General features: G+C 30.6%; 1 protein-coding gene across 1 annotated transcript; it reads right to left on the reverse strand.

Annotated features, from left to right (window-relative positions):
- Positions 1–74: 74 nt before the first annotated feature.
- On the reverse strand, positions 75–25922 carry LOC141285124 (calpain-9). Its single transcript, XM_073818175.1, has 20 exons — positions 25573–25922; positions 21638–21707; positions 20397–20515; positions 20194–20327; positions 19138–19309; positions 17226–17297; positions 15307–15398; positions 12861–12935; positions 12623–12759; positions 12374–12519; positions 10715–10920; positions 8674–8716; positions 8457–8531; positions 8290–8350; positions 7992–8056; positions 5135–5203; positions 3158–3236; positions 2745–2861; positions 547–605; positions 75–319 (listed from the first exon to the last, which is right to left on the reverse strand). The coding sequence occupies exons 1-20, from the start codon at positions 25759–25761 to the stop codon at positions 293–295; spliced, it is 2007 nt and encodes a 668-aa protein (XP_073674276.1). The 5' UTR covers positions 25762–25922; the 3' UTR covers positions 75–292.
- Positions 25923–27249: the final 1327 nt, after the last annotated feature.

Here is a 27249-nt window from a genome sequence, read left to right on the forward strand (position 1 = left end):
TCAAAATAAAATTATGTATAAAATTTTTTTTTTTAAATATTTTTATTATAGATACTAATAAAATATTACACCAATTTTCATTAAAAAATATTATTTTTATTAAGCAAATTCACTGAGTGACATATTTCCACTAGAAGCAGTAAAATAAGGTTAATAGTTGGTCTATATGTACAGTAGCTGTGTCGTGTCTGTTAATATAGCATGTATTGTATTATAACTGAAACGCTGTATTGACCAATCAGCTTCCACTCCTGGAAGGATCCATTTAAAGCAGATGTAGGGTTGTCTGGAATCAGTTGTACATGGTCATGTGCAGGAACTACAAATCAAGAGAAAACGGCATAAATATTCATTTGGCGCACAGTAAATGAATCACATTTTTCACAAGGTAATAAATTCAGCTCTGACTCACGTAATAACTGTCAGTCATGTTGCATAAAGATAGTTAAGAAGAGCTAAAGACAGTTGGATTAGCCAGACTGAACATCAAAGAGGTTCAGAGAATGAAATATGGACTGTGTGTTTGTGTGTGTTTTATGTTTTTACCTGTCTGCAGTTTACTGAAATCACTCCCATCCCTGTCATATCAAACGACTGAAACTTGCCTGGAAACAAGAACAGCATATAAAAATGATTAATATATATATATATATATATATATATATATATATATATATATATATATATATATATATATATATTAAACTAAATATTATTAAATGTTATTACATTTCTTAAATATATTATAAAATAATACAATTTCCATAAAAGTTCCGTTTAACAAAAATAATTAATATGCATTTAGAATATTATTATTATTATTATTCTTTTATTGATTTATTTATTTTGCATCTTAAGTGTGGGTTCAGTGTCAGTTAAAGTTTTAGTAATTTTGTTATGTGTTTCAGTAATTTTAATTATTTTTTTAATATGTATATTTAGTTTTGATTATTTATATTCAAACATTTATTTTCAACTAAATATTATTAAATAATATTACATTTCTAAATGTATTATAAAATATTAAAATTATATATATATTTCTTTGTTTTCCTCAATATGTATTTCAATAATCTTCAAAATGTCAGTAGTTTTATAGTGTTTAAAATGTTTTAATATTTTTGGATTTCATTTTAATTACAATTAAATTAAATATCTTGCTCTTTTTTATTTAAATAAACAAAAAAAATCTCCTTTTTGTTCCATTTAACCAAAATGTCATATGCATTTGGAATGGGGAGAAATATATTATTATTATTATTATTATTATTATTATTATTATTATTATTATTATTAATTTATTTATTTTTTGCATTTTAAGTGTGGGTTTAGTGTCAGTTAAAGTTTTAGTAATTTTGTTGTGTGTTTTAGTCATTTATATAATTTATTTAATGTCTACATAGTTTGTATATATTTTTTCAAAGTTTTATTACCTTTATTTTCAACTAAATATTATTAAATTTCTTGAATTTTTTATAAAATATTAAAATTATTTTTTTCAATATGTATTTCATATGTATTTCAATAATCTTTTAAACTGTTTTATAGTGTTTAAAATGTACAGGTTCTATTTTCATTTTTTTAAAATAAATTCATATTTTTAAATACATTTTTATTTAATTTTAACTTTATTTATAAAATAAAGTAAATATCCTGCTCTTTTTTAATTTATTAAAAAGATAAAGTTAATAAATTTAATTTATTTATTCATTAATTAATTTAATTATTCTTTTAAATCAATTCATATTTTTTAAATGCATTTTTTATTTAATTTTATTATAATTACAATTAAAGTCAATATCATGCTCTTTTTAATTTATTATTATTAATTTATTTTATTAATTTATGTATTCATTAACTTTATTATTTTATTTAAATCAATTCATATTTTTAAATTACATTTTTATTTAATTTTAATTTTATTTTAATTACAATTAAAGTAAATATCATGCTCTTTTTTAATTTATTAAAAAGAGAATACATTTAATTTATTTTATTAATTTATTCATTAATTTTATTATTCTTTTAAATAAATTAATATTTTATAAATAAATGTTTATTTAATTTTAATTTAATTTTAATTACAATAAAGTAAATATCCTGTTTTTTTAATTTATTAAAAATAGAAATGAATTTGATTTATTTTATTAAATAATTTACTAATTAATTTTACTATTCTTTTAAATCAATTCATATTTTTTAAATACATTTTTATTTAGTTTAAATTTTATTTGAATTACAATTAAAATAAATATGCTCTTTTTTAATTTCTTAAAAAGATAAATACATTTCATTTATTTTATTATTTCATTTATTTATTAGTTGCATTATTCTTTTAAATCAATTTATATTTTTTAAAAATTATTTAATTTAAATTATATTTTAATTACAATTAAAATAAATATCATGCTCTTTTTTAATATATTAAAAAAATAAATTATTTTATTAATTAAATTATTATATATATATATATATATATATATATATATATATATATTTTTTTTTTTTTTTTTTTTTTTTTTTTTTTTGCATTTTGCATTTTAAGTGTCAATTAAAGTTTTAGTAATTATTATTTATTTTGCTAAGTTCCACGTAGCAAAAAATGTAATATGCATTTGAAATGGGGAGAAATACTTTTTAGTTATTTATTTATTTTCTGCATTTTAAGTGTGACTTTAGTGTCCAAATATTATTTGTGCAGCTTTGCACCAAAATTGTAATTTGATATGTGTGCTCTCTCTTACGCATCATGTAGTCCAGTTTCATGAGCAGGAAGAGGAATCCCGGGAAGCTGACGCTCATATCTGGCTCTGTGTAGCGCAGGCTGATCAGCTGCAGGATGAATTCATCCACCGTTATACCTAGACCAGAGCAAACGAGCTCAGATCAACCCCATCATCAACATTCCTTAATTCCTCAAGCGTTCAGACTCACAACAGCAGATGAATGAACAGGTTTCTGACCTGACAGCTGGGTGTGTGTGTGTGTGTGTGTGTGTGTGTGTGTGTATGTGTGGGAGAGCGTTTCTTAGTGTGTGTCAGTGTTCTTTCTCAATAAGTGTTGCGTCAGTGCATGCATTTCTATGTACAGGGTGTGTGTTCAAGCTCATACTTGCATTTGTGTGTGTGAGTGAGTAAGTGTGTGTCATAGGTTTCACCTGCTGCTGTGAGAGCGGGTGGGATTTCTAGATAATCCAGCGCCTGGTTCTTGTTTTTGTCGAATGTCATAAAAATAGTCTGTAAAAACACAGACAGACGGGTGAATAATCACAGAATCAAGTCTTAATTTCATCCAAGATGTAGTCACGGATAGTAATCCATGCCTTCAAGCAATAGTTACACCTTTTCTACAAGTTTTTTACTCTGCCTCTACAAACTAATGAGTAAAGAAGGTGTGTTTTAGCTTTTATATGTCAATATATGTAGGTACTGTAAACAAAGTTGTTATACACATATATACATATATATATTATTAGATAGAAATATATAATTTAATTATTCTTAACACAAATAAAACATGTTTAAACATTATATATAATTAACATTTTTCATGTATATGTATTTTTCAATATTTTAAATCAATATTAAATTATTAAAAATATTTTAAAAATAGATTTTTAATAACTATAATAATAATAATAATATAGTAATAATGAAAAAAGTAAAATATATATTTAATATAAGATTATATATTTATTATAATATATAATATTGTATAGTTACAATTAAATATATTAAATGTGTATATTTGACATTTTTATTTTTAATTTTAGTTATTATAAATTATTATTAGTATAGTAAATTACAAAATAGTTACTTAAAAAAATACAAATATAAATATACATAATATATATATAAAAAATTATAGTGTGTGTGTGTATATATATATATTTTTTATAGTGTGTGTGTGTATATATTATACACACACACACACACACTATAAAAATTATATTAAATGAAAATAAAAAATAAACAATTTGAAAATTCATAGTCGGGGACAGCCCTAATAATAATTAAATATAATAATAATAAAAATGTAAATGTTAATTCAATCATAATTGTACAGTCTTATTATATTTTGTGCAAGCATTATATATATAATGGAATTATACATATTTGTTATTTATTTATTTATATACAATTTAAATAATAATAGATTATATATATATATATATATATATATATATGTATATATATAATATATTATATATAATTAAATAATTTAAAAATAATTTACAAATTATACATTTATATTTTAATATCTTAAAATAATTACATATTTTTTTAATTTACTATAATAACTCATAATAATAATGAAAAATAAAAATGTTAAATATATACATTTAATATATTAAATTGTAACTTTGAAGTCTTAGAATATTTTGTAATCATATATATATATATTGTAAAAGATAATAAATGTGAAAATATTTTTTATATTTATATTTATAATATTTAATAACTATCTTGTAATTCACTATAATAATAATAATTCATTATAATAAAAAAAAATATATAAATATACACACATACAAACACACATATAATTTAAATTATTTTAAACAATTAAATAATACAATTTTGATAATTTTTATTAATTTTAATTTTATTAATTCACTATTATAATAATAATTTATAATAATAATAAAAATTATATATATATATATATATATATATATATATATATATATATATGTAATTATTAATTTACTTGAATTTATTAATTATTTATTTGGAATGATACAACTCTAATAATGATTTCTATTACATAAATTATAACATGGATTATATTTATTACAGATTTGATTTTTTATATTTTTAATTTGAATAACTTATATGTTTTTAGTATTTATTGTAAATGAAAGTAATAATAATTTCATTAATTTCAACAAATTTACTGATGCACACAGCTCAGAAACTTTGGGCTTAAAGAAAGGTTTTTAAAAAGTTTTGGTTGCATTTAAGTGCATTCAACTCGTAAATTATCTTTCTGACATGACCTGAACGCACCATGTGATGCAATCAATCATGTGACATAAAAGACGCAATGCCTTCACCTTGTGCAGTCTCGTCCTCACCGTAATCAAACACACCCAACATGCATTACAATACTGCAAACAGACAAATATCCTCACCGTCCACTTCCGGAGTTTTTCCCACAATGCCTGGAACTCTATCAAGTCGAGTCGTCCCATTCCTTGGCTCTGATTGGAGCTGTTAAGGTGACATTCCAATCTCCACCCAATCTTGTGAAATGCACCATAAAACACCACACCCACCCCCAGCTACTGAGAGAAGACATCCGCTATGACGACAATTAAATACTAGCATATATACGTAACATACGCCATACTATTCTTAGAAATTGAATGTGAAATTAACTGTTGCATGTTACGCTACCAGAATTTTTTTCACGTTTCTGAAAGTCTTTTTTGATCACCAAGCCTGCATTTATTTGATTAGAAATACAGTCAAATCTGAAAAATTGTGGAATATTATTACAATTCATAACAAGTGTTTTCAGTTGTAATATATTGTAAAATATAATTTATTTCTGTGATGCAAAGCTGATTTTTCAGCATCATTACTCTAGTCTTCAGTGTTACATGATTCTTCAGAAATCATTCTAATATGATAATTTGCTGTCCGAAGATTGGCTGTCTGTTGAAAACAGTCATGCTGATTCATATTTATGTAGAAACTATGATAAATTATGATTTTTAAAAATGTAATTAATACTTTTATTCAGCAATGATGCATTAAATTGAACGAAAGTGACAGTAGAGACATTTATAATGCTACAATTTTAACTTTTGAACGTTCTATTCATAAAATAATCCTGAAAAATAAAATGCATCACTATTTTACAAAAATATGAGGCAGTACAACTGTTTTTAACATTGATAATGATCATAAAAAGTTTCTTAAATAGCAAATCAGCATATTAGAATAATTTCTGAAGGATCATGTGACACTGAAGACTGAAGTAATGATGCTGAAAATTCAGATTTGATCGCAGAAATAAATTACATTTTACAATATTCTCACATAGACAACAGTTATTTAAAATTGTAAAAATATTTTTCAATTTTACTGCATTTTTTGATTAAATAAATGCAGCCTCGCTGAGCAAAAGACACTTTTAAAAACATTTAAAAAATCATAATGATTTTAACACTAGATTTGCAGATTTAAGCATAGCCATGCACACTTCCGGTCAAAAGTTTGGAAATATTAACATTTTTTAAATGTTTGTGAAGGAAGTCTCTTCTACTCACCAAGGCTGCATTTTTTTAATAAGAAATACAGTACAAACCTTAAAATTGTGAAATATTATTACAATTCAAAATAAGGGTTTTCAATTGTAATATATAGTAAATTGTAATTGATTCCTGTGATGCAAAGCTGAATTTTTAGCTTCATTCTCCAGTCTTTAGTGTCACAATGAGCTACAGAAATCATTCTAATATGATGATTTGCTGTTCAAGAAGCATTTCTGATTATTATCAGTGTTGAAAACAGTCGTGCTGATTCATATTTATGTAGAAACCATGATAAAGTATGATTTTTTTTAAATGTAATTAATACTTTTATTCAGCAATGATGCATTAAATTGATCAAAAGTGACAGTAAAGACATTTATAATGTTACAATAAAAAATGCTGTTCTTTTGAACTTTCTATTCATTAAAAAATACCAAAAAATAAAATGTATCACTGTTTCACAAAAATATGAGGCAACACAACTGTTTTCAACACTGATAATGATCAGAAATGTTTTTTAACGACAGAATGATTTCTAAAGGATCATGTGACACTGAAGACTGAAGTGATGATGCTAAAATTCATCTTTGATCACAAAAATAAATTACATTTTATAATATATTCACTTAGACAACTGTTATTTGAAATTGTAAAAATATTTCACAATTTTACTGAATTTTTGATCAAATAAATGCAGCCTCGCTGAGCAAAAGAGACTTTTAAAAACATTGAAAAATCATAATAATTTCAACACTAGATTTGCAGATTTAAGCATAGCCATGTACACTACCACTCAAAAGTTTGGAAAAATTTAAATTTTTTAAATGTTTATAAAAGAAGACTCTTCTGCTCACCAAGGCTGCATTTATTTAATAAAAAAATACAGTAAAAAACGTAAAATTGTGAAAATATTATTACAATTCAAAATAAGTGTTTTTAATTGTAATATATAGTAAATTGTAATTGATTCCTGTGATGCAAAACTGAATTTTTAGCATCATTCTCCAGTCTTTAGTGTCACAATGATCTTCAGAAATCATTCTAATATGCTGATTTGCTGTCTGAAGAAACATTTCTGATTATTATCAGTCTTGAAAACAGTCGTGCTGATTCATATTTATGTAGAAACCATGATAAAGTATGATTTTTAAAAATGTAATTAATACTTTTATTCAGCAATGATGCATTAAATTGATCAAAAGTGGCAGTAAAGACATTTATGTTACAGTAAAAAATGCTGTTCTTTTGAACTTTCTACTCATAAAAGAATCCTAAAAAATAAAATGCATCACTCTTTCACAAAAATATGAAGCAACACAACTGTTTTCAACACTAATAATGCTCAGAAATGTTGCTTTAGCAGCAAATCAGCATATTAGAATGATTTCTGAAGGATCATGTGACACTAAAGACTGGAGTAATGATGCTGAAAATTCAAATTTGATCGCAGAAATAAATTACATTTGACAATATACTCACATAGACGACAGTTATTTAAAATTGTAAAAATATTTAACAATTTTACTGAATTTTTGATTAAATAAATGCAGCCTTGTTGAGCAAAAGAGACCATTTAAGCATAGCCATGTATTCTTAAAGAATATTCATTTAAATTCAATCTTTAAGCATTATTTTCCCATTTATCTAGTACTATTTCGTGTCCATGCACACTAACCAGTGTGTTTGTTAGTAAAGTGTACATCAGAAGTGCACTAGCTATGCAGGATACATCCATAATCACCACAAAGCTCTTGCAGTGCTCCAAACTCAGCTTCTTCTCGCTACCTGCAAAGACTGACCGGCAGAAAACAGGAAACAGAAACAATATCATTCAAGTCACTTCCTCACGGGTTACCGCACCACTTCCTGTATGGTTTCAACTGCTAGCAGAACTAATGAAAAGAATTGCATTGTAACGGCACAGTGAACACGACTTCTCCTGCGAATCGCTTTTGCCATTGAAATGCAAATGTAGAAAATAAGAAGTGAATCGGTGAAAAACAGCTTGTGAATAAACATGTTCTGACCTCCTTTAGCAATGGATTCAGTCAGCAGGTTATACAGATCCAATGGGCTACAATAAGGGTTCTATAGACAACACATATACAGACACTATTAACATTCACCAGCTAAATAATAGATCTAATACATGCACTGTATTGGACAGCTCAACTTGCAAGTACTGTGTTTTTACCTTGCCGCAGTGTTTCACAAAGAGTTCTCTGGCTTCATGTACAGACGGCAAACCTGCGAGACGTGGAGACATTGGCTACACACACACACACACACACACACACACACACACACACACACACACACACACGTAGAAAGAATTAAAAACCAACAATTAAATGGACCCAGTGATAATAAATGATCAAAGCAGTGGAACTAGATCAACTTCTCCATTTTACCGGTGTAATCAAGTTTGCATCTACTCCTGGTCTCTCAACAGCTCTGAAAACACACAAACATGCATACATATTGACATATGTTAAAGCAAAGAAGTATGTTTTGCTAATGTCCCCATAAAGTTCTGAAAATTGATTTTGTTAGAATCCTGGTTTTAAAATGTTGAGGAAACATTCTATTTTATGTTTTTAAAAATGATGAGAACGTTACTTTTGAATGCTCTCTGAACATTCCGAAACAAGAAGTAACATTTAAAAAAATGTAAAAAAAAATTCCATGAATGATGTAGCCAACTAATGTTTTTGTTGTATTATTTAAGACCAATTAACAGTTCTTTTAACGTTAATGGAAGAATGTTTGTTGCCAGAACATTCCATGATAGCTGGGATTTTACCTCCAAAAATAAAAACAGCTTTGGAGTTCTCATTTTTGGTAATAAAGTTGACATAAAATCCAATTGAAATACTAGACAAAAAAACATAAACTTAAAAGGAACACTCCACTTTTTTTGGAAATAGGCTCATTCTCCAACTCCCCCCGAGTTAATAAGTTGAGTTTTAGCGTTTTGAAATCCATTCAGCCGTTCTCCTGTTCTGGCGATATCACTTTTAGCATAGCTTAGCATAGATCATTGAATCCTATTAGACCAGTAGCATCGCGTTCAAAAATGACCAACGAGTTTCGATATTTGTCCTATTTAAAACTTGACTCTTCTGTAGTTATATCGTGTACTAAGACCAGTGGAAATGCAAAGCTTCAATTTTCTAAGCTGATAAGATTAGGAACTACACTCCCATTCCGGCGTAATAGTCAAGGAATTTTGCTGCCGTAATAAGGCTGAACTCGGGGGGAGTTGGAGAATGAGCCTATTTCCAAAAAAAGTGTGTTCCTTTAAAAACCTTTAAAAAAAACTATACAAATATTAGATATGCTGCATTGGCAACTAATTAAAATAATAATAAATAAAATAAAAATACAGGTAAATTTAAGAAGCATGCAAAAAATTATTAAAACTTAAAATATAATGAAAATCTAAAAGTAAAAGCTAATTTAAAATATCAATTTTAAATAAAAAATTAATTAATTAAATTAAAATAACAATATTAATTTAAGTTAATAAATATTAATTTAAATATTAACCTCTAAGTTTACTTCATTGTATTACAATTAAATCCTAATCTAATCATGACAAACTTTACATTGTGGAAAAAATCTAAGACTCCTAAATAGATATTTTACCACTGTTTCATGTTACAAATTATGTAGGAACAGTAATAATTTATGACAAAAGTGCACCTTTAAAAAACCTTCATCATAACAAGAGTTCTGACTTTTGTCCCAAAAAGTATTTTTTGCTGCCTTTTTCCCTATCATGTTTTATAAAATGTGACTTTGGACCACAAAACCAGTCTTAAGTTGCACAGAAATACTTGTAGCAATAGCCAAAAATACATTGTATGGGTCAAAATTATTAAGTAAAGATCATGTTCCATGAAGATACTTTGTAAATTTTCTTGTGTAAATATATCAAAACTTAATGTTTGATTAGTAAAATGCATTGCTAAGGACTTCATTTGGACAACTTTAAAGGCGATTTTCTCATTATTTAGATTTTTTTTTGCACCCTCAAATTCCAGATTTTCAGATGATGTATAAATATCAGTTTCAAAAAATATATCCTTATGACTGGTTTTGTGGTCCAGGGTCACAAATGTATTTGTTCATGGATTTTAACAATTTAAGTTCGAATAGTGCACTTTCATGTCTATATTTCAAAATGGGGGGGAGTTAAAGGGCTGAAATCCTTTAGTAATTTTAAATAATACTAAAATAACACTGAAGCACAGATCATTTGCTCTTGGAGAAAATGAGTTTCAAATCAAGATTTCTGACATTTGCATCTTTGAGACGATGTGTGCATTAGATCACTGGGTCTGTTTCTCAGTAGAAACACTCAAGATTTGCTCTATATTTAATCCGATTGCTGTCAAATGAGATTTAAAAGAGAACTGGTTTGTGATTTTGTGGGTGAGCATCACTTACGTGGTTATGTTTGCTTTCTCAGTCAGAACTCTCAGGAGAAAATGTCCCTCCTGACTGGTCTCTGAAGTGCTGGGAATAATGACGTAATGACCGGGCGCCAGGCGACCGCGAAACACCAGCTCCCGCCGCTGGTCTTGAGGGGTGGCGAGCACCGGCCTCATCTGAGACAAGTCCCAAGGGTTGAGGAAATCACGCTCGGATCGGGCCTGATCACACACACAAACCCCAGATAGAGACACACAGTCAGGAAACACTAATACACTCAAATACACGTCACGAGCTCAGAATCTTTTTCTTTTTATTTCATATTTCCTTTTCTTTTCTTGTTACCTAACACATGATAATATGAAATATATATTTTTTATTATACACTGTAGTACAATGTTATATATTATACTGCTTCCTTCAAGAAAAATAATATATAATTTATATTATATAATATATAATACAGGGCAATTAAAAACAACTAAAACCATATCAAAATTGTGTTATTTCAAATGACAAAAACTAAAATAAAATATAATAAAAGAAAAATTATAATATATTACACATTATAAAATACTGTGACTATTTCTTCCTTCAAAGCAGAAAAATATATAAAAATGAATACATATTATATTATTTAATACAGATAATAGCTGTTACTTCCTACAAAGCAGGGTAATTATATTAAAACTAAAACCATAAAAAATGGTTATTTAAAAAAAAAAAACAGAAACATTAACTGAAATAAAATAGAATAAAACATTAAGTTTATTTTTAAAATAATTTATTATATATAATAAATAAATTAAAATATATTACATATTACATAATACTGTGACTACTTCTTTCAAAGCAAGGCAGTTATAATTAACTATAAAAATGACAATAAACAATAAAAACAATGTTATTTTAATGACAAAAATGTTAACTGAAATAAAATATTGAACTTATTTTATAAATATTATATAATATTTTATAATATTTAATATAATATTTTATAATATTTTATAATATCTTCAAACCAGTACAATACATAATGAATAAAAACTCATATTTAATATATTAAATAATATATAATATATTATAATATAATGGCTAGTTTTTTTAAATTATAGTTCACTAAAACTAAAACCATAAAATATTCTTTTACTTCAAAAAATAAATTGAATAATTAAACTTATTTTATTACCACGACGACATTTCTCATTTTCATTTAGTTTAACCTGATGTAATAAAATAAATAAAAACATAAAATAAAATAAAAATGACAAAACCACAACAAAACAAATAACTAAAACATTAATTAAAATTGAAGCAAAGACCAGCTAATTATAGTTAACTAAAACCATAAAATATCCATTACTTCAAATAAAAAAATTAATAATGAAATAAATAAATAATAAAAATTAATACAAATTACAAAATCACAACAAAATAACTAAAACCTGAATTAAAATGTGTACATGTAACTTTTTTATAATATGTAATTATAAATACTATTTATTAAAAAAATAACTGAAACCAAGTCAAACTATTAATAAAAACTATAATAATATCTCAATGATACTCGGACAACATTGTTTCAAAGTGTCTGGGAACTTGTAAACTTCTTTTTTCAAGCAAAACTGAAAAAGCCAACTTGCACATCCAACAATACAAACACAAGTGTTAAACCTTGTATATCTGTAGCGCGACGTAGGACAGCACTCCTCTCTTACGAGTGTGTTTCTGCATGAGCGCTAGCAGAAAAGAGCACGTTAGCTCAGGGTCACTGGGGTCATCGTCCTCCTCCAGCAGGGTCAGATTGTACTGAGGAGGCCCTACAAACACAAACACGTGAGTATAATACATTGACAAGTTCTTCTTTTGAAGCAGTCTAATATTGGTGTTGGTGTATGTGTGTGAACTGTGATGCTCATGTACCTTGGTGAGGAGTCCATTTTCCATGATGTGGTGTACATTTCCAGGGCTTTTTGACTGTACTCACACTCAGCGTGTCTTCACTTAGGTGACAAACCTCTATCATTTCAAAGTTCTGGCAGAAATCTGCCAGAGACATCCTGATGGGAAGAGAGAGAAGGCGATGAAGCCGCATCTAAACCAATCAGAGAAGAGCCTGAATATGAATCAGCCAATCAGCAACGAGAGAAGAACACCTCACCAGAATTCCCCGTCATCAAGCTGGTTTCTCTGCACACGCTTCTGCTCTTCAGCGCTCACCATATTCCACTCCGTCCTAAACTCACACATTACACACATTATTAAACCACAAACTCCAAATAAACAAAGAAATACACTCAAATACATACTAAACTGGCTAAAGATTTTCTTGGCTATCTAAAAAAATTAATATCATGCACTTCCATTGTTTATAAAAAGCAAACATTTTGCAGTTTATCTAATATATATTTACTTCATTTGTAAATTTTTGAGAGGTCTGAGGACAGTTTTGTTCCAAAACTACAGTTAAATAAGCACATACATATGTGACCCTGGACCACAAAACCAGTCTTAAGTCGCTGGGGTATATTTGAAGCAATAGCCAAAAATACATTGCATGGGTCAAACTTTTTGATTTTTCTTTTATGCCAAAAATCATTAAGAAATTAAGTTCATGTTCCATGAAGATTTTTTGTAAAATTCCTACTGTAAACATATCAAAATGTAATTTTTGATTTGTAATATGCATTGTTAAGAACCTAATTTGGACAACTTTAAAGGTGATTTTCTCAGTCTTTTTGATTTTTTTGCATCCTCAGATTTCTGATTTCAAATAGATGTATCTCGGCCAAATATTGTCCTATCCTAACAAACCATACATCAATAGAAAGCTTATTTATTGAGCTTTCATATGATGTATAAATCTCAGTTTTGTCAAATTTAACCTTATGACTGGTTTTGTGGTCCAGGGTCACATATATGTTTGTAAACTGATCAGAAGTGACAGTAAAAACATACATAATGTTACAAAGATTACTAAAAGTAAATAAACTAAAATAAAAAACATAATTAAGATTCTAAAACCTAACTATACACACACACACACACACACACACACACACTGGTTTACATGTTTTATGGGGACATTCCATAGGCATAATGGTTTTTATACTGTACAAACCGTATTTTCTATCGCCCTACACCTACCCTACACCTACCCTTGTGCACACTTTTACTTCCTCAAAAAAACTCATTGTGCATGATTTATAAGCCTGTTTCCTCATGGGGACCTGAGAAATGTCCCCACAAGGTCAAAATTTACTGGTATTCCTATCCTTGTGGGGACATTTGGTCCCCACAACGTGATGAATACCAGTACACACACACACACACACACACACACACACACACACACACACACACACACACACACGTTGTGTTTACATGTTTTATGGGGACATTCCATAGGCGTAAGTGTTTTTATACAGTACAAAACCGTATTTTTTATCGCCCTACACCTATACCTAGCCCTCACAGGAGATTGTGCATACTTTTACTTCCTCAAAAAAATCATTGTGCATGATTTAGTACCCTGTTTCCTCATGGGGACCTAAGAAATGTCCCCACAAGGTCAAAATTTATTGGTATTACTATCCTTGTGGGGACATTTGGTCCCCATAACGTGATAAATACCGGGTACACACACACACACACACACAGTTGAATTCTAAAGTTTACATACACCCTGCAAAATCTGTTAAGTATTGTACCAAATAAGGGGGATCATACAAAATGCATGTTATTTTTCATTTAGTACTGATCTGAATAAGATATTTCACATAAAAGACATTTACATATAATCCACAAGAGAAAATAATAGTTGAATGTATAAAAATGACCTTGTTCAAAAGTTTACATACACTTGATTCTTAATACTGTGTTGTTACCTGAATGATCCACCGCTGTTTTTTGTTTAGTGATAGTTGCTCATGAGTCCCTTGTTTTTCCTGAACAGTTAAACTGCCTGCTGCTCTTCACAAAAATCCTTCAGGTCCCACAAATTCTTTGGTTTTTCAGCATTTTTGTGAATTTGAACCCTTTCCAACAATGACTGTATGATTTTGAGATCCATCTTTTCACACTGAGGCCAACTGAGGGACTCATATACAACTATTACAGAAGGTTCAAACACTCACTGATGCTTCAGAAGGAAGCACAATGCATTAAGGGGGTGAAAACTTTTGAAACTTTTCTAATTTTGCCTAAATATCATGTTTTGTTTTTTCCATTTAGTACTGCCAGAAGCTACAGAAGATACTTACATGTTCCCCAGAAGACAAAATAAGTTACATTTACCCTGATCCTCAAATTCCAAAAGCTTTCACCCCCGTGTTTCCTTCTGAAGCATCAGTGAGCGTTTGAACCTTCTGTAATAGTTGCATATTATTTTTCTAAAAAACAGCAGGGAGTTTAACTGCTCAGGACAAACAAGGGACTCATGAACAACTAGCACTAAAAAAGAAAAGAAAAAAAAACAGCTGTGGATCATTCAGCTAGCAACACAATATTAAGAATCAAGTGTATGTAAAGTTTTGAATGGGGTCATTTTTATAAATTCAACTATTATAGTGCTCTTACACATATAATTCACCAGCAGTGTTTCATACCCTTTTTTGTCACTCCAACGCCCCTCCCACTCAGTATTACCCCACGGGTTCCTGATCCGCACCAGCTCAACTGGATCAGTCGTAGTCTTGACCTGAAACACACATAAAGCAAACTTAATCTGAAGAGCAGTGATGTTTGCAGAACTTGCTTTTGTTTCTCTTCAAGCTGTTTTAGGTGCCTTCTGACCTCATGGCCTTTAGAGGGCGCTGCAAGCACACAAAAACATTTCTGATATTTAGACACTTCAATGCCCCAGAGAGAAATTCTTGCATGTGGGACACCTCATTTTTTCTTGAAAAAAGTATGTGATACCAAATCCACCAGTTTTCTAAATAATGCTAAATTCAAGCAACTTTTGGGAGCGAGATGAATGTTGTTCAACATATGGGGTTTAAAAGACAATTAATTAGCTTCAGAATTGAATGTTAGTCTTTGTAAAATGGATAGTTACGGTCCTTGATTCTGATTGGCTGAGCCGTGTTCGAAGCGGCTGTAAATGACTCAATCACTTTGTTGCAACCACAACCATTGCTGAGGAACTACATTGTTTGGCAGAAGAATAATGTTTTTATTAACATCATTACACTTCATTTGCTGTTTTATTTTGTGAAACCTTACTACATATATGGAATAACCATTTTATAAAAGCAATAACCCACTTGAAGCCGTGGTTTACAGTGAATTAATACCAACTAAGGGGTTGTGCCAAACAACACCCCTTGGCTGTTAAAAATTCACTGTAAACCACGGTTTCTTTGGGGTTATTGCTTTAGTTCATTACTGTAAAGCCTCTTTAAAACAATCTGCATTGTATAAAGCATTATATAAAAATATTTATATAATAAATATTTAATAAGTCTTTGTAGTTCATGGAACATTTTTTTCTCTAACATTTGAACTGAGCCTTCATCTAACAGTTTTAAATGTAGCCTAACTACTTGTTTCAGAATGTTCAGAGAGCATTCAAAAGTAACATGTTTCCAAAATTCTAAATTCTAGTACAAATATCAGTGTACTAGTAGTATACTTTTAAGTGTACTATTTCAATATTCCTAGGGAACTAAATTGGCCCACTTTCTAGTAGTATACTTTGAAGTATAACAGTAGTAAACTTTGAGTACACAACTAGTTTACATCTATGTTTTTAGTTTGTACTGCAAGTATACTAAAAGTGAACTTAAAGATATACTGATAGTTTACTAATTAAATACTTTTTTGCATTTTAAGTACACTTTGAAGTATAGTCTCAGTAAACTACCAGTTTAGTAGTTTTACACTGCAAGTATACTTGTTGTTTTGGTTTCTTCTTCACTTGTGTTTTGGAAATTCTGTACAGAAGATGTGTTATAGCGCTCCTAGCGTATAGCAGTGTAAACACGGATTCTCAGAGCACAAGTATAGCTCATATATATTCAGACATTTTCTAAGTATAAGTCAATTTTACTTAAATGTAATTTTAAGTATATTTCCGTGTAGCACATTTCTGAGAAGTACATAAAAGTATACTGAAAGTATACTTCCTCCCAGTTTTTCAGTTTAAAATAAGTATACTAATAGCACACTTGAACAAACTTTTTTTTGTAAGGGTATCCCTTTAAAGAGAATGTTAGCAAAAGTTCTTTTTTGTGTCAGACTTTTTATTGTATTGTATTGCATGATTTGGGATGCACTATTTCTTATCTTGCATACTATTTCAGATTGAAGTATGTGAATTGGGACCGCAATACTGTACATACAGGGAGCTTTCTCAAAAATACTAGTTGTGCCATTGTTGTTATTTAAGCTGATGGTGCCCTCTGCTGGAACGCTGAGCGTTTAAAACATTAATGAAACATAAATCAACAGCTGGTTTGACAGACAGACAATGAAAGAGAGAGAAAGAAAGAAAAAGACAAACAAGGTAACACTTCCTCCTCACCATCTCCAAGCCTGTCACAGAATAGGCATGACCGAACAAAATCCCTAACTCATTCCTCTTCTCAGTGGGACCCTGCACAAAGACAAAGACATAAAACAACAGATTACCTTCAGAAAACAACACCTGTCTAAAGAAAACTCTTTCCTGGAACTCAAGACAGATCATCTTACCTAGAAGAACACAAACAAAGACGGAAGAACACACATACACACAATAATGCTCACAACATTTTAATTTATAACATTACATCTTATATTCTAGTGGATAAAGATCTGGGCTGCTAAATGAAAGGTTGCAGGTTTGAACCTGCAAGGTTACGATCAGTGAGCTGTAGCTAATGTGCCCTCGAGCAGGAAGTTGAACTCCCTAAACCTGTAATTTTATACGCTGTCGTCACAGACACAAATTCCAGCAGTTTTTTAAAAAGGAAATTAATACTTTTATCCAGCAAGGATGCATTAAATGTATCAAAAGCGACAGTAAACACATTTATAATGTTACAAAATATTTCTATTTCAAATAAATGCTGATCTTTTGAACTTTCTATTTATCAAAGAATCTAGACAAAACAGATATCACAGTTTCCACAAACGTACATTGATAATAATCATAAAATTAAGAAATTGTTCTTGAGCAGCAAATCAGCATTATAGAATGATTTCTGAAGGTGACACTGTGACTGGAGTAATGATGCTGAAAATTCAGCTTTGGATCAAAGGAATAAATTACATTTGAAAATATTTTCAAATAGAAAACAGCTATTTTAAACTCTAATAATATTTCACAATATTACTGCTTTTACTGTATTTTAGATCAAATAAATACAGCTTTGGTGAGCAGATGGGACTTCTTTCAAAAAAAAAAAAAAAGTATTGTAGTAGTGGTGTATTTTGTATGATTAACATCTTTAATTTCAGTCTTTCACATACAAAGCATCAGTGTTGGGGTAACACAAGTTACATAATAATATTACTTTTTCCAAGTAACTAGTAAAGTAACACATTACTTTTAATTGACAAGAACATATCTGAGTTACTTTTTTCAAATAAGTAACACCAGCTACTTTTCTCCCCCAATTGATTGATTTAAAAGCTCTCCTGTCCCCATGTTGAGGGAAATTGTGTGTAAGATGTTACTTTTGTTGTAGAATAAATGTGAACATGCAAAAAAATAATCTCACTCACTAAAAAAAACAGATACAGTATTACTCAAAATGAATAAAAACAGTGAAATTCAATGCAAACCTGCAATAATACAAATATCATTTATGTATTTTAATCACATTTTATTAACCGATGTCTTTGCTGCCGACCTTTGTTGATCCAATTCATCCATACTAATAAGAAAAAATTATTCAAGATAATCTAACATTCGTTTCCTTTCTTTCTTTTTTTGCTAAAGAGTTGACATTATTTCTTCTGCGGTCTACTGTACAGACTTGAATTTACTTTTCTCTAAGCCTGAGGCTTTTGGTGTACATTTGCCAAAAATATAACTATTTATATTAAAAACAAACAAGCAAGCCCTGCCCAGATTTATAAAGTAACACAAAAGTAACATAACACATTACTTTCCATAAAAAGTATTTTTTAGTTTAAAAAAGTAATTAGTTTCTTTTTTAGGGAGTAACTCAATATTGTAATTCATCACTTTTAAAAGTAACTTTCCCCAAAACTGCAAAGCACTGCTTCAGAAGATTTGAAATGTCACTTTTATAATATTTTGTTGGAGCTTAAATTTCTACATTTGGAGCGTACATCCCCAGTCCCCATTCACTTTCATTGTATGAAAAAGAGCAGCATGAACATTCTACTAAACATCTTCTTTTGTGTTCTACGTAAGTCATCAAGAGCAAGAGAGAATTTTTGGGCAAACTATTCTTCTAAATAAGCCATGTGACTAGACAGCTTACCTTTGTGTTACCACAGTTGATCAGAGCTCCTTTCTGCAGCAGCGGGCGGAGGAAAGAGCTCAACATTCGATGGTCAGGTGGCACCATAAAAACCTCTGTAATCCCACCTGTCATGTCCGCCATCGCCTCATGAGGCAAACCCAAGTTCAGAGCGTTATAACCACCCTTCAGCCTGAGAAAGAGATGGAAAACACAATCTAAACACCAGATAATATGCAAAAATAAAACCATCTAAGATGTAGGTGAGTTTGTTTTTTCATCAGATTTGGAGAAATGCAGCATTACATCACTTGTTCACCAATGGATCCTCTGTAGTGAATGGGTGCCGTCAGAATGAGAGCCCAAACAGCTGATAAAACCAACACAATAACCCAAAAGTATTCCACACCACTCCAGTCCATCAGCTAACATCGTGAGGAGCCAAAATGTGCTTGTTTATAATAAACAAATCTGTCATTTAGACATTGCTTGTGGCTAAAATACAAGTCCTTAATCCATGACAACACTTTCTTCAATGAAAAAGTAATCTGGCATGAATCAGGAGAGAAATCTGGACGGATCAAGTGTTGTTTACAAGCCAAAACAGCTCTAAACAAATTTGTGGGTGGATTTTAATGTGAGAAAACAACAGGAGATGGACTTTTTCACAGGAGGAAGCATTATTAAGCATCACTTTGGCCCAACGTGACGGTTTAAAGTTGTCTAAAATGTCTTAATAATAAATTTGTTTCTTACAAACACGCATCTTTTGGCCTCTCAAGACATTAATTGATGGACTGGAGTGGTGTGGATTACTTGTGGATTATTGTGATGTCTTTATCAGCTGTTTGGACTCTCATTCTGACGGCACCCATTCACTGCAGAGGATCCATTGGTGAGCAAATCCAAGTGATTGAATACTACATTTCTCCAAATTGGACGAAGACACAAACTCAATTTACATCTTGGATGACCTGAGTGTGCATAAATGGTCAGGCATTTTTCATTTTTGGATAAACTGTTCCGTTAAATATTCTATAAAATGCTGTGATCCAAGCATTTAAATATTCCACTAACTTGGCATAAGCTTTCTCCAGTAGAGCACTCCAGAATTCATCTTTGTTTGAGGAGAACAAATAGAGCAGTTGACCGTTTTGTGTCGGCAAGCGGTCGTCGATTAGCACCTCAATCCATTCACCATACTGCCAAAACTACAGACAGAGAGACAGCATTAAAACATCACAATGACTTCATTCGATAAGGTAAAACACGGTACTAACCCGAAAATTGAAGCAGCCGTTGTAGCCCTTCTGAAAGCTTTGGCCTGAGGGAACGACGCGATGGAGAAGAGGAGGATAGAGGGAGAGAGACGCCACTGCAGACAAGAACCAGCAGTCATCTGTGAGACACAGAGAAAGAGTTAAAGCATGTTACACCTGTTAAAACATGTTTTTGGTCTAATTGGCTCGTAAGAGGTGATTCTAATGGTATGTGGTGAAATAAATTTTGTCTGGTGCACTGATTCTTATTTGTTTTTACTTCAGGGGTTTCAACATTGCAACATTAAATTGAGATCCAACACAGAATCAAATATAACTGAACAAAATCAAACATTCTAAACTGTTTATTAAAAAAAACAATAAAAAATAATAATTTGGAATAATTAAGTTGGTTTTTTTTTACTGTTTTTGAATATTAAAATTTCTTCTGCTCACCAAGGTTGCTTTTATTTGTTTAAAAGTATTATAAACCAGTAATACTGTTAAATATGATCAGTTTTAAAGGGCAGTTTTCTATTTTAATATTTCTTTTTTTTGTCACCTTTAATCAATTTAATGCATTCTTGCTGTCTTTTTAAAATCTTACCCCAAACTTTTTTATGCCATTGTATTACAAACATAATAGCAACATTGTTAGTTATCAACATTGATAATAATCAGAAATGTTTCTTGAACAGCAAATCAGCGTATTAAAATGATTTCTATAGGATCATGTGACACTTAAGACTGGAATAATGATGCTGAAAATTCAGCTTTGATCACTGAAATAAATTACATTTTAAAATATATTAAAACAGAATACACTTATTTTAACTTATAATAATATTTAACAGTTTTTACAGCATTTTTTAAACAAATATATACAGTTTTAGTGAGCATAAGAGAGCTTTTGTCATTTTTAACAGGTTCTGGGTCATATTTGTTTTATTTTGTGTAGTTTTATTCATGTTTTTTTGAGGATGAGGGCATCATGCAACCTGACCATTTTTCTATTTGTCTGATTTGATGAGCTTCAATGCGCACCAAAATTTCATAGAGTTTGATTGGATGCATGACCTCTGACAAAAGATATACGGGAAGTGTTGCACTGTATTATTTGTGCTAGCTATTTGATGCCAGTACATACTGCTTTTATGACGCACAAACAGTGTGTCATATGAGAACCTGCAAAAGCCTGCAACACCTGTATTAATTTCAGTGTGAATTCTTAATGTTTCAATAGTTCAGTGTTAAATTCTCACACAAATGTCCCTGGCAGATGTCCATACGTGTAGCTCCATCCACAATGAACTGAGGAAATGGACAGATCTCCTGAAAAAGAGAGGAGCAAATACAAAAGGTCAGTTTAGGGTTAATGGATATTTAGGAATAGGAATAATAGGTCATCATTTTACCAAATAAATCTTTAGATTTTATTATATTCACTGATTTAAAGTATCTATTCTGCTTGAGGAAGATTACATTTTGCTCCTTTGGGCAGTGTGTGTATGTGGCAGCTGTTCATCAGACACAAGCCTGGACAATTCTTCACTTAAACAAACCTGAATACCTCAAACTATATGAAACACCCTCTCAGCTTCACGCAGCTGGCTTTTAACATTGATAATAATCAGAAATGTTTTTTCAGCATTAAATCAGCATATTAGAATGATTTCTGAAGGATCATGTGACACTGAAGACTGGAGTAACGATGCTGAAAATTCAACTTTGATCATAGGAATAAATTACATTTTACAATATATTGACACGTAAAACAGTTATTTAAAATTATAATAATATTTCACATTTTTACTGTTTTTACTGTATGTTTGATCAAATAAATGCAACTGTGGTGAGCAATTATTCCAAATTCATAACTATGCATTTGTGTGACAAAGTTACAGCCATTAAATATTTTAAAACCTATTATTTAAGGACCTTTAATGTATTTTATAACCTTAAAGTAACTATTACCACTGTTCCTTTGATCAAGAGACTTAGCTCCAGGGCAAGTGTCTGTAAAGTGCCTGCTAAATGACTACTTACTTTACAGCATCTAAACCTTAGCAATAAGAAACCTAACTACCCTAGTAAAAAAGCAATAGCTTCAAAAATGTATTTTATACTAAGTACAGTTCAAGTCTATTAACATATTTACTGACATATCACTTGAGACTTACTTATATAAAAATGATTTTAAAAAGTTGTAGTTAAACTTTATTTAGAGTACTACTTGTGCACAATGCACATTTCTTAATATTAAGCCTAAAATATCTTTTAATGTCACTATTGATGAGGATTGTATGATCTTTAAATATCGGTCTTTAAATACAAAATATTTAAAGCGTACCCAAAGTGCAATGATTCCACTTTAGCACAATCAAATATATTTCAGTATATCTTTAGTTGAACTTTAGCACTATCAAATATACTTAAGTACTGTATATCTTTAGCTAAACTTTATTTTTTTTAATGGCGGTGGATGGGCACCAAACCTTTTAAAGTAAAAAAAACAACAGACTCATCCATGTTGACTTTTCACCGATTTCCCCTTACAGCGTTTGCGTATACTACGCCAGGACAGTTGGACGTGGCTGTGTATCAAAGGTAAAAAATTATATAAATACTGTTCAGTTCCTCGCAAAAAATGATTGTTTTGTGTCTTAGGACATCAATGTATCGTCACGAGCCGCAGGGTGTAATTTGGATTTGTCTGTGCATGTTTTTTTTTACTTTAAAAGGTTTGGTGCCCATCCGCTCCCATTATATGGCTGACAGACTGCACCGGTTTGAGTTAAAAATCTTCGTTTGTGTTCTACTGAAGAAACAAAGTCACCTACATCTTGGATGCCCTGGGGGTAAGCAGATACACATCAAATTTTCATTTTTGGGTGAATTATCCCTTTAAGTACATAATATGTTAATATATTTGTAGTATACTTAGCATGAAATAAATGTATTTTAATTACATTTTAGTATACTTATTTTTCACTAGAGTATCAAATGCTAAATGCATCATGTCATCAGAATAATTTGTGAAAGTCATGACGTATTGTCAAGTATGGTGACCCATACTCGAAATTGGTCCTCTGCATTTAACCCATCCAAGTGAACACACACACACACACACACACACACACACACACACACACACACACACACACGTTGGGTTTACATGTTTTATGGGGACATTCCATAGGCGTAATGGTTTTTATACTGTACAAACCGTATTTTCTATGGCCCTACACCTACCCTACACCTAAACCTAGCCCTCACAGGAGATTGTGCACACTTTTACTTCCTCAGAAAAACTCATTGTGCATGATTTATAAGCCTGTTTCCTCATGGGGACCTAAGAAATGTCCCCACAAGGTCAAAATCTACTGGTATTACTATCCTTGTGATGAATACCAGGTACACACATACACACACACACATACACACACACACACACACACACACACAGCAGTGAGAAGTGAACAAACACACACACTTTGAACACACACCGGAGCAGTGGGGAGCAACAGTGCCTTGCTCAAGGGCACTTCAGTCATGGTATTGAAGGTGGAAAGAGCACCGTTCGAACCAGCAACCTTTAGGCCACGGCTGCCCCGCTAATGTTGCATTATATATATCTGGATAATATCTGGACACTTAAGTCACAGTCAAACTGTCTGAATACCATTGCATTATATGTCTTTAACATTACCTTTTACATTACCTTTTACATCTAATTTTCAGACTGTCATTTCATATATAAGGCGTTACAATAAATGGAACATGCTTTTACATTTTGTTTGCATTGCAATGGCATTGATAAGAGTTTAAGCATGACTTTTATTAGTGTATATCAAAGCATTGTGTCTAAACACAATGTATATTATAATATCGGTCACACCCCCAAACAGCTGGCATCAACTGAGCCAACAGAGAACGTTTCCAAAACTTTCACTAATGTTTTTAAAAAAGCTTACTTTTTGAAAAGTTCTTATGATGATATTTATATTTGATGAACATTCTAAGAAAGGTTTTTGTAACCTTATATTCTAATCACAATGTTAGATCATGAATGAGGTTGCATCAGGAGTGAAGTGTCAGGGAGTCCGGGATGGAAATGAAGAGTCTTCTGTTAATGTTAGTCAAGTATTAAATTAAAAGTGGCAAAATGGCCCAGAACACTACATGTTTCTTCCTCTCTGCCTGCCCAAGCATTGGCATACTTCCTAGCTCCCGGGTGCACACCATGTACTTGTTTATCAGCTCTTAACAGAAACAGAAACATAGGAGGTAGTTCAGCATTGCATATAAAACTATGATTGCATGTTGCACAGTATGAGAAGAATAAAGACAAAATTAAAATATTAAAAGTATAGGCTACATAATCTCATAATCTTATGGCATTGTATTACAAAAATATTAGCAAGCAAAAGCTGTTTTCAACATTGATAATAATCATAAATGTTTCTTAACCAGCAAATCAGCATATTAGAAGGATTTCTGAAGGATCATGTGATACAAAAGACTGGGGAAATGATGCTGGAAATTCAGCTTTGATCACAGGAATAAATTGTATGCATTTTTTTTTTTACAAATATATACAGACTTTGTCATTTTAACAGATTCAGGGTCATATATTTTGTGTAGTTTTATTCATGTCTTTGAATAAGGATGAGGGCATCATGCAACCATGCAACGTTTTTGCATTTGTCTAATTTGATGACAGATCAATGTGCCCCAAAATACTATAGAGTTTGACTGGATGTACAACCTCTGACCTTAAAAAAAAAAAAAAAGATATACGCAAAGTGTTGCACTGTATTATTTGTGTTTAGCCTTGTGTGATCATCCCCATATGAGAACCTTTGCTTTACACCGAACACATTCAACGACCAGAACGTTGCTAAAAAATATATAAATAAAAAAATATATAAAAAAGTTCTAAAATCGGTACATTTTGAAAATTATATATTATAAAGTTATAAAGAAACGTTTTTGTAATCTTTGCTTAACGTTAACAAGAAAACTGGACATTTCAGTTTTTCAAAACATTTCAAAACAACGTTCCCACAACGTTTTTATAACCTAAGCTAAGTTTGTACATTGGAAGGAACAGTTCAGGATGTTTTAACCACAAATATTTACATTACATGTCAAAAAATGGCTCTCAGGTGTGCGCTGTGCTGTCAGTTGGGCTCACCTTCGGTCGTTTCCAAACTACATCGGTCTGAACCGGCATGTTCTGCAGCGGGAATTCCGCGTCCGTGTAAAGCCCGTTCTGTAGGGGAAGCCGGGAGGTGGGAGACAACATCCGTGTCGGACTGCCCAGACTCTCCTTGGGGTTCGAATCGGACGACTCTACGCTTGGTTGTTTCGTTATTTCAGACATACTGGAGTGCGTCAAATACTCTACCTCAGGGCTTGACTTCTGTTTATCCTTCTGAATCTGTCTATGTGCTTTGGAAACGAGTTGTAGCCGAATGCACAAGTAAATGATTCAGTGTATCCCTGTCGGAAATGTCAAGGAGTCGTCGTTCTGTGGTGAAGTGAGCGTAAAGCAGATTTTCTTAACTAAACGCGCTTACCTTTAAACAGCTCCTCCCACCATCCGCGCTGCAGCTCACCTATGCGCTGACAATACTGTCAAAACGAAAACATCTGTCGTCATAAACGACAACCTTTACCACAATGGAACGGTGTATTTACTATTAGTTAATCTGTGGAAAAAGACCTTTCCGTTGACCTTTTACAACAAAGGCAAACAACGTGTAAACAGAATATGAAGCACAAAAGCACTGATAATACATAGCATTTAACCCTTGTGCGTCAAAACAAAAGTTACACAGAGGTGCAAAAATGTCCAAAAACTGTCATAATTTTTTTTTTCACTTCCACTTATGTCGATTTTTAACCAGCATCTGTTCCATCCATAGATACCAAACATTCATTAATTTTCAGAATTGTAACATTTTAAATGCTGGTTTGTTTACATAATGCCACAGGTGGTTTTTTATGACAAAATGAAAAATAGTAGTTAATTTCCATATATTAAAAGCTAAGCAGAATTTTTTTTCTCTGCTTATAAGATTCTTGGGTGTGTCAGTGAAGAACATTAATTCTGAGGCATTTTTATTTTTTATATAGTGTTAGATTTAAAAAAATGTATATGCCAAATATATAAAAAAAAAGGCACAATCTAGTAAAAAAGATAAACATGTAAAATGTATAGCCTTACCGATAGAATGAATGCCTCTTAGCAAATAGGCACACTTATAACAAAAAACAAAACTGAAATGGACAAAAATGTCCATTTCCAAAAACTGTCATAAAAATATGATTTTTTTTTTCACTTTCACTGATGTTGATTTTTTAAACAGCATCTGTTCTATCCATAAGTACCAAACATTCATTAATTTTCAGAATTATAACCCTTTAAATGCTGGTTTGTTAACATAATGCCACATAATGTGTTTTTTTCTTAATAACAAAATGAAAAATAGTAGTTAATTTCCATATACTAAATGATAAGCAGAATCAGTTAGCAAATATTGCATCATTTTATAGCCAAATGGCCCTGGGTAAAAAAAAAAATTGCAGTTTTAATGGGTTTGAATATGGACATTTTTGTCCTTAAGATCCTTAGTGTGAGTATTTTTTGTACGGAAGGTAAAATAGATTTTTTTTTTTTAAGGAAATGAGGGTGAAATATTAGAATTTCAATAAAATTAAACACCTGAGCCAAAATTTATGCAGTTGGCATTAACACAGGCACACTTATAACAAAAAAACTAAACTGAAATGGACAAAAATGTCCATAAGGTCCCACAAGGGTTAAGAGATACAGAAGTTATAGTTAAATGAGCTAAACAAGCTTAGC

This window comes from Garra rufa, chromosome 14 (assembly GCF_049309525.1).
Source record: "Garra rufa chromosome 14, GarRuf1.0, whole genome shotgun sequence".
Lineage (NCBI taxonomy): Eukaryota > Metazoa > Chordata > Actinopteri > Cypriniformes > Cyprinidae > Garra > Garra rufa.